General features: G+C 49.9%; 1 protein-coding gene across 1 annotated transcript in view; it reads right to left on the bottom strand.

Annotated features, from left to right (window-relative positions):
- Positions 1 to 9,975, bottom strand: part of PPP1R36 (protein phosphatase 1 regulatory subunit 36) — a gene marked incomplete at both ends in the record, with an annotated part of 71,786 nt that overhangs the window by 56,745 nt on the left and 5,066 nt on the right. Inside the window, 1 exon segment of the mRNA XM_015419032.1 lies at positions 931 to 1,067. Coding sequence (XP_015274518.1) covers positions 931 to 1,067 — 137 coding nt within the window.

Below are 9,975 nucleotides of genomic sequence, written 5' to 3'. Positions count from 1 at the left end.
GTTTGTAGGAGATCAGGTTGAAAAGTGGGGGGATCTGTGGTTCCCCCCCCCCCCGGAGAGTGGAACCCTACATTACATTCCCTCCCCTCCCCAAACCATGCTTTCCACAGGCTCCCCCCCCAAAAAAAAATCTTCACATATTTCCCAACCCGGAGCTGGCAACACTACTCAGCATGCCATCACCGCCACTCTGTGATTGGCCCCTGATCTCCAGGGCAGCCATTTTGGTAGGGGCCTAGGGTTGCTGACAGCCTGGAGAAAATATGTTCCTCCCGTCCCTTTAACGGAGCTTTAATAGGATAGTATTGACCAGAGAACAATATAGGATGAAAAACTAAAAGGGGGGGGGACTCAACCTCCCCAAAAAACAGATCAGATAACCAGAAGGGTTAAGTAAACAGGCCTCAGAAACACACATAAATGAAAAACAAAATTAAACTTTTCCACACGTTCAGACTCTATTAAAGAGGGGCGACATTTTTCTTCATACCTGCTGGCAATCCTAAACGGGTCCCGGTTCCTGTGGTAGCCATTTTGGTATCAGCCCCAACCTTCTAGGGAAGCCATTTTGGTATTGGCTCTGACTAGCCCCCACGGCAGCCATTTTGTGGTGGTGCTCACTCCCTGTTCTCAAAATTCCACAAGGGTTCATAAGGTATTCTTGGTGCTGGGGGGGGGGCAACAGTGGGAGGGCTTCTGGGGCTCTGGCCCTTTAGGTGGACATCCCTATCACACCTGGGTTTTGGCCACTGTGTGACACAGAGTGTTGGACTGGATGGGCCATTGGCCTGATCCAACATTGGCTTCTCTTATATTCTTAAGGTTGGGGACCCCTGCTCTAAAGAATTGTCTCCATTGAATAGGCTGCCATGGCGCCAAGCTGTGAATTATCTCAGAGGGAACATTTTCTGAGTGCAGCTGTTTCCTTACCTTCCACAAGCCATGTGATGCCGCTCAACCATTCCCAGTCCCAGGATGAGGACGCAGTACACTTCGGCAAGGTGTTTTTTGGTCACCTCCATCTTCCGCTGAGTCTCCATCATTTCTTGCTTTTCTAAGGCACTGGGCTGTCCGCTTAGCACGTAACAAAAAGCACATTGTTAAGAGTACAGGAGAGTTAGTCCAGACGAATTCTTTAATGAAGTGTAATTTTTTTAACAACTGTATACCCAAAAGCATGATATAACGTTTAGAACGCCATACCAGAATCGGGGAAACTCAGACCGATTTCCCACAAGCGCTGCTCCGCGCTCGCTCTTCCCTTTTGCCCCAATGGTACGTGTCAATTTCACACAAGTGGCTGCGCGGCCGCATTTCTCCCCCGCAGCTTCGCACGATTTCCCCCGCGTCTACGCAATCCTCAAAAAACAGGACTGAGTAGACGCGGGGGAAATCACGCGAAGCTGGGGCAAAATGCGGCCACACAGCAGCTCGTGTGAAATTGACACGTACCATCGGGGCAAAAGGGAAGAGCGAGCGCGGAGCAGCGCTTGTGGGAAATCGGTCTCAGTTTCAAATCCCCACGGAAGCTTGCTGGGTGATCTTGGGCCAATTGCTATCTCTCCTCCTAGCCTACCACACAGGGTTGTTGCAAGGATAAAATGGAAGAGAATGATGCTGTAAGCCGCTTTGCGGGCTCAGGGTGGAGAAAGGCAAGGTATAAATACCCAAAATGAAAACATGGAAAACCAAATACAAACTGCACAGCTCTCTCGGGGCTGACTTGCCTCATGGGGTTGATGTAAAGACAGCATAAAGGAGGGGAGATCATACATCCTGAGCTGCCTGGTGGAAAGGATAGATAAAAACCCACAGGGGAAAGCCGGGAACGGAGAGGGAGGAGGAGGGCCAAGGAAGCAGGCAGGCAGGGCAGTGGGCGGCGAGCAGAAAGAGGCGTCATCACGATAACTTTATCATGGTAACTTTAAAAATACACTGGGAAAGAGGAGTGAGAGAATAAAGCCAACATTGCGGCTGCAGGTTGGAACAACATTGTCTCAATCTGCCCCGTCAATCAGATGAGCCCATTTTGGGGGTAGATTGGGACATAAACATAATAGATAAAGAAATAAATAAATGTATCAGGGGTCATTTCCTGCAGGAGCGCACAGGAGCGAAGCTCCGGCAGTAAAGAGCCCAGGGGGCGGGCACATGCAACAAGCCCCACCCCCTGCTCCCAGCAGCCCTCAGTCAGAGCAAGAAGCAGCCAGGTAAGTTGCAGAGGCCCCCCCCCGGGCCCAAAACAGTCCAGTGGCACCTTTAAGACCAAGTTTTATTCAGGTACAAGCTCTCCCTCCTCTGCGAGGACAGATCTGCACGTTCCCCCCCCCCAATAGCTAGCAATCCAAAACAGTCCAGTGGAGCCTGAGCGGTGGGTGTTGCCTTCTGACACACTTCCGGTGATGTCAGGGGGTGTGGCATATGCAAATAAGTTATGCTAATGAGTTATGCTGATGAGCTCCTGCTCCTCTTTTTCTACGAAATGACCCCTGATCATTACCAATCTCAGAAATTCCCTCAGACCATTACATTAATATCCAGAAGAAAACAAAGGCCTTTTTATATATCCAAAGAAAGAATTTAACAATATGTTTAGACAAAATCTACATTAGTAGAATAAAAGAAACTGTATACCTATATATTTGCAAATATTATATGATAGCAGTACGTGGGAAAATGATATAGACTTCGTTAATGGATGAGGTAGTTTAATAGAGGAAAAGAAAGACTGAAATGTTGTACCCCAATTTTATGTTTGTTTGTTTAGAAAATAAAAAAATTGTTTAAGAATAAATAAATAAATGGCCCATGGCCAATGAGAAGCCCTGTTGGACAAGAGCCCCACATGGCCCCACCCAGTGACGTCATTGTGCCAGGGGGATCGCACGGTGATGCTCTGGTTTGAGGGCAGAACTCTATGGTAAAACTGAGTTAAAACCATAGAGTTTTGCCCTCAAACCAGAGCATCCCAAAGAGACGTCCCCGGCATGATGACAGCCCTTCCAGGTGACATCATCACATCAGGGAAGTCACGTGAGGACATGGCTGTCTGCGGGCGGGGTTTCCTGGTGGTGAGCCGAAGCCCCGAAAACCGGGGGGAACCCCGCCCCCGACCTGGGGACTGGAAAGCCTACTGCACTATGCCATACTGGCTCTCCATAGGTGTGGATTCAGACACGGCACAAAGCCTCCTTTGAGTGCACACCAGGAACCACGGTCACAAACCCTTTATGTGCAAGGCCGTTTGTGGGTGAACAGAAGCAGTGCGGGACCTGCCACAGACTCAAGAACCACCCTCCATGTCTGCCAGCTGCTGATTCAGCAGCCCAAGAAAGACCGGTGCTTGTTTGCATAATGCTGCTTGCACAACGAGGTGTGACCTGGCAAGAGACGCGCCTAGTTGCAGAACTCCTTGTCTGGCAAATGCTCAATGCACAGTACAAGGCACGCCTAAATCCTCAATTGAAATCACTGGGATTCAAGCGCCGGGCTTCCTCCTTAAAACCCATCCAGTTTCAAATTTAAGGCCAGAATCTCCAAAGTTTGTTTTTTCCATGATAAAAGCAGCTGTATGGTACCTGAATGCAACAGGGTGGGTGGGGAACTGAGGTTGGGAAATGAATGTAGCAGGAAAAGATTCATCATAAGAATGTAAGAAGAGCCCTGCTGGATCAGACCAGTGGTCTATCTAATCCAGCATCCTGTCTCACAAAGCGGTCAACCAGTTCCTCTGGAGGGCCAACAACAGGGCATAGACGCCAAGGCCTTGACCTGATGTTATTTCCTAGCGCTGAGATTCAGAGTGTGGAGGTTCCCCTCAGTTACCATGTGGAGGTTCCCCCCAGTTACCACATAGAGGCCGAGGCCTTCATAAGAACATAAGAGGAGCCCTGCTGGATTAGACCAGTGATCCGTCTATTCCAGCATCCTGTCTCACAAAGCGGCCAACCAGTTCCTATGGAGGGCCAACAACAGGGCATAGAGGCCAAGGCCTTGACCTGATGTTACTTCCTAGTGTTGAGATTCAGAGTTCCTCTGAATGTGCCTCTGAATGTGGAGGTTCCCCTCAGTCACCATGGCTAGTAGACATTGTAGACCTATTCTCCATGAATCTGTTTAATCCCCTTTTAAAGCTGTCTATGTATGTGGCTGTTTCTATATCTTCCAGCAGTGAATTCCACAGTTTAGTAGTATTTCCTTTTGTCTGTCCTGAACCTACTACCCATCAGCTTTATTGGATGCCCTCAATTTCTAGTATTTTGGCAGAGGGAGAAAAAGTTCTTTTTGTCAACTCTCTTCACATCATGCATAATTTTATAAATCTCTATCCTGTCCCCATTTATTCATCCCCCCCCCCATGATGCTGATCTGGATTGTTCCTCCCCAGTTGCTTTTATTGTTTAAAAACCGCAGGAGGTCTCAACCATGGAAAGCCCCATCTAATTTGGCCCCAGTTTCATCAGCTCTTGGCTTCCAGGAACCGTCACAAAAATGACCCTCCCAACCAGTGTTCCCGCTAAGATGAGTTGGTGTGAGCGAGCTCACAGATTTTTAGCCTCCGGCTCACACATTTTTGCCTCAGCTCAGGAGGGACGGCTCCAGAGCAGACTAATTGACGCAGCAGCCAAATGGCTCGCTCACAGCTTTAATGCCAGTAGCTCACAAAGTAGAATTGTTGCTCACAAGTCCCCACAGCTTAGAGGGAGCATCGCTTCCAACTGGTGTCGGAAGTGATAACCCCACCATGGGTGAAATGGCAAATAGATGTTTCTCTCTCTCTCAGGGTCCCAAAAGAAACAATAACGGCAGTGATCTAGCACCTTTTTTTTTAAGTGTTCAAAACATGGCACATATATTACTTTTGTAATTCTTACAACAGCCCTGCTGTGGAACAAGCAGAAGGGCTTAAATTTTTCCCCACGCTGCAGACGAAGGGCTGAATTTGGATCAGAGGTCTAGTGCACAGCTTAGAGGGAGCATTGCTTCCAACTGGTGTCAGAAGTGATAACCCCACCAGGGGTGAAATGGCAAACAGAGGTTTCTCTTTCTCTCGGGGTCCCAAAAGAAATAATAACCGCAATGATCTACCACCTTTTTTTTGGTAAAGTGTTCAAAACATGGCGCATATATTACTTTTGTAATTCTTACGACAGCCCTGCTGTGGAAGAAGCGGAAGGGCTTAAATTTTCCCCCACGCTGCAGATGAAGGGCTGAATTTGGAGCAGAGCTCTAGTGCGGCCATGATGTTCCTGATTTCCTAACCAGCATTCCCTCTAAGAAGCGCTAGTCGGTGCTGGCACAAAAAAAATTAGGTGGCAGCTCAGGGATTTTAGCTTCAGCTCACAAGGAAACTGAGAAGGCATTTTCCTCTCCATTGGAAACAAAGGAGGATGGGGGCACCTCCTTCTGGGGTCCATAGAAATGGACCCCCCTCTCCAATATTTTTTAAACTTGGGGGGGGGCTGTGGAGAGGCACCAGCAGCTATGCTGCAAATTTGATTCTCTGTTATAGCCTATGGAGCAGGAAAGCCACCAGTATGCACCCAACCCAATACCCTAACCACAGTTAGAAGATTGGGGACATTACACTGCGCTAAAGGCCTAGCTACGCAATACACTGTTCCCAAGCCTGTTTCTGGATCCACCCCAAGGACACTTGGGGCGTATGTGCAGGGGTCATTTCATAGAAAAAGAGGTGCAGGAGCTCATTTGCATAGCTTATTTGCATGTGCCACACCCCCTGACGTCACCGGAAGTGTGTCAGAAGGCAACACCCACCGCTCAGGCTCCACTGGACTCTTTTGGATTGCTAGCTATGTGGGGTGGGGACACACGCAGATCTATCCTCACAGAGGAGGGAGAGCTTGTACCTGAATAAAACTTGGTCTTCAAGATGCCACTGGACTGTTTTGGATTGCTAGCTATGGGGGGGGGGGAACACGCAGATCTGCCCTCACAGAGGAGGGAGAGCTTGTACCTGAATAAAACTTGGTCTTAAAGATGCCACTGGACTGTTTTGGGCTGGGGGGGGAGCTCTGCAACTTACCTGGCTGCTTCTTGCTGTGTCTGAGGGCTGCTGGAAGCAGGGGGCGGGGCTTGTTGCATGTGCCCGCCCCCCGGGCTCTTTACTGCCGGAGCTCCGCTCCTGTGCGCTCCTGTAGGAAATGACCCCTGCGTATGTGTGTGGGGGGGGTGTTTGTGAATGTCCTGCATTGTGCAGGGGGTTGGACTAGATGACCCTGGACATCCCGTCCAGCTCTATGATTCTATGATTCTGAGTAGGTGCTTTACCACTGAACCACTGCCTCTCCCAAAGGGGAGGGGGGGGAGTATCTAACCATTACTGCATAAAGCTGCTTTGGTGTTCTTTTTTTTTTTGGTTTTTAAGCTACAAAGGTTTTTCCCTAGGGAGTTTCTGCCTGTTCCAGAAAGCGATCTCGAAAACCTGGGAAGGAGGGTGGGAGGTGGGTCTGACCTCAGAGGGTGTTGACTCAAGTGAGCCGGGGGAACACCATGGGGAAAAAAGAATGAGGTCGGAAACGGGGTGGATGCAAACTGCATAGAGGGTGGAGCCCAGGAGACTTCAGGTGTGCTGACCAAACAATTCCAGAACAGTCACCAGACACAGAAAACCTGAGCGCGCTGCCTTTGAATTTCCTAAATATCCCACATTCAAAATACTATAAGACTGTTTAAAAAAAAATCCATAGTGAGGTATCTAAAATCCTGAGCCAAGAAGGGCTGAACTCCACAATCTGTATCCGTTACGCAAATCGAGCAGATTAGCATCTATTCTGTTTGTTTTGCATACTTCAACCTGCTTTTGGAGGCACAGGAGGGATAATGCCGAGGAGCCAAGCCCCGTCCCAGGACCGAGGACAGCCCTCTGCACTTCCAGATTTCAGAAGACATTTCCACCCCTATTTTCAAGCCTTTCTTTCCAACCCAAAGGAGGAGATCCTTTTTTTAGAAGTGAAAGTTGAGAGTTCTGTGTGCTGGTCTTGTATTGCCCAAATGACGAAGAGAAGAAGAAGAGATTGGATTTATACCCCGCCCTTCACTACCCGAGGGAGTCTCAGAGCGGCTTACAAACTCCTTTCCCTTCCCCTCCCCACAACAGACGCCCTGTGACTGTGAGGTAGGTGGGGCTGAGAGAGCTCTTGACAGAAACTGCTCTTTTCCAAGAACAGCTCTTATCAGAACTAAGGCTTGCCCAAGGTCATCCAGCCAGGTGCAAGTGGAGGAGTGGGGAACCAGACCCGGTTCTCCCAGATTAGAGTCCGCGCACTTAGCCACTACACCAAACTGGCTCCTGAATGCTGGGAAGTGCAGGTTTTGGTCAGAGATTCTTGGGTAGTGATTCCTAGTCCTGCCATATGACTACAATGGCTAAGGTTACTTAGGTGGGAACCATGACGTGTGGGTGTGCGCGCGCGCATGTGTTAAGTGCCATAAAGTCACTTCCAACTTATGGGGACCTGACAAATTAATGTCCTCCAAGCTGTCCTGTCGTTAACAGGCATTCTCAGGTCTTTTCCTGATTCAGTCCACCATTGAGGGGGGACATGAGGGGAGATACGATTGATCTCTTGTAGGATTTGACGGGCTGTCCCTTAGAGGAGAGCAGGGAGCTGTTCCTGTGGGCAGCAGAGGAGAGGACTTGCAATAACGGGTTTAAATGAAGGGCAGGAAGGTACCTGCTGGATATTAGGGAAACCTTTTGACAGTAAGAATTGTGCAAGAGTGGAATCAGCTGCCTGGGGAGGTGGTGAGCTCCCCCTCCCTGGCAGCCTTCAAGCAGCGGCTGGACAAACCCTTGTCAGGGATGCTCCAGGCTGATCCTGCACTGAGCAGGGGGTTGGACTAGATGGCCTGTAGGACCCCTTCCAACTCTATGATTCTATGTTCTGTTGGGTCTTCCTCTTTTCCTGCTGCCTTGAACTCTTCCTAGCATTATTGTCTTTTCCGGTGAGTCTTGTCGTCTCATAATGTAACCAAAGGACGACAGGCTCGGTTTAGTCATTTTAGCTTCTAGGGAGAGTTCAGGCTCGATTTGGTCTCGAACCAACTCATTTGTCTTTTTTGCCAGTTCAGGGTAATTTGCAAAAAACTCTCCTCGAACACCGCATTTCAAAGGAATCCGCTTTCTTCCTGCCGTGGCCTTTAAACAGGATTAACAACTGGTTTACATTTGTAGTTCGGAGCCCCCCCCCACCTGATGCCATGGTCCAAACCCAACAACCAGGCTCTGAACTTGCATGGCGCTTTGGAACACATCCATCTGGAAAGGGAGCCGGGCAGCATCTTCAGGACTGGGGAAGCTCAACATCTTAAACTGCTGCCATTCCTTGGGGAAAGGAGGAGGAGGAGTTGGTTTTTATCAAGTGGTTAAGACGCTGAACGACAGGCGGTGGAAGGTCAGTAGTTCAGCAATTCGAGACCCGAGTGTGCCGCATGACGGAGTGAGCTCCCGTCTCTAATTCCAGCTCCTGCCAACCTAGCAGTTCGAAAGCAAGAAATTGCAAGTAGATAAATAGGTACCACTTCGGTGGGAAGGTAACAGCGTTCCGTGCGCCTCGGTGTTTAGTCATGCCGGCCACATGACCACGGAAACGTCTTCGGACAGCGCTGGCTCTTCGGCTTGGAAACAGAGATGAGCACCGCAACCCTAGAGTTGGACTCGACTGGCTTTCGAGCAAGGGAACCTTTACCTTTACCTTTTTTTTCACTACCCAAAGGAATCTTGGAGCATCTTACAATCGCCTTCCCTTCCCCTCCCCATAGCAGTCACCTTGTGAGGCAGGTGGGGCTGAGAGAGCTCTGAGAGAGCTGTGACTGACCCAAGGTCATCCAGCTGGCTGTATGCGGAGGAGTGGGGAAATCAAACCCGGTTCTCCAGATTACAGTCCATCACTCTTAACCACTACACCAAACTGGCTCTCTGCTGGATCAGACCGTTGGTCCATCTAGTCCAGCATCAGCATCCTGTCTCAGACAGCGGCTGACCAGTTGCCCTGGAAGGCCAGCAAATACAGCACGGAGTTCTTCTCCTGATGCTGCCTCCTCACATGGGCATTCAGAGGCTGACTTTCTCTGGATGTGAGATTCCCTTTAGCCATCAGGACAAGCAGTCATGGATGGCTGCTATCTCCTTCATGCAGCTAATGAGTGAGCATGAAGCCGGATGCACCAGGACAGCTACTGCACGCTGTTGAACACTGTACTAAAGGAGCCGTTCGCAACTGGATTTCCTTGTGCAGACGAGAAAGTCAAACTGCAAATGATCCCTAGAGTGCAATGACAGCACCATATCCAGATGTGTGGCTGCAGTTACACCCTCGCTACAGTGCTGGGATTCTACTAGTGGATCTTACGAAATGTCCAGTGTTATGTATTCAGCCTAAGCCTTTCTTCTAGCTGTACCTAGAACAGGCTGAGCTGGATTGAGAAACTAACCTATAGATAAGCAGTGTAATGTAAATAGCCTATCACTGGGAGTGGGTGTGTGTTCACAGAATCACAGAATCATAGAATGTTAGAGTTGGAAGGGACCTTGCAGGTCATCTAGTCCAACCCCCTGCACTCTGCAGGAGCACAGCCGAAAGATAGCCCTACGCACGGGTCGTTTCGTAGAAAAAGAGCTAGGGGGACTCATTAGCATAACTCATTAGCATATGCCACACCCCCTGACATCACCGGAAGTGTGTCATAAGGCCACACCCCCTGACATCACCGGAAGTGTGTCATAAGGCCACATACCCCGCCCCCAACGGTCCCGGCCGCCGCTGCCGGCCTTGCAGCTTCACTGCCGAGCCTCATGAGGGGCCCGGCGGTGGACCTGCAAGGCCGGCAGGAGTGCAAGGAAGCCCCGCAAAGGCCCTCCCTGGCCCCAGGCAGGCAGGGGTGGGGAGAGGCAGGGAGGAAGCAACTTACCCTCCCTCTTCTCCTGCCTCCTCCTGGCTGAATGAGGGCCGG

Source organism: Gekko japonicus, unplaced genomic scaffold, assembly GCF_001447785.1.
Source record: "Gekko japonicus isolate JY-2015 unplaced genomic scaffold, Gekko_japonicus_V1.1 scaffold4525, whole genome shotgun sequence".
Taxonomy (NCBI): Eukaryota; Metazoa; Chordata; class Lepidosauria; order Squamata; family Gekkonidae; genus Gekko; species Gekko japonicus.
Note: the sequence above shows the minus strand (reverse complement) of the source record. Positions and strands in the feature narration are given on the sequence as shown.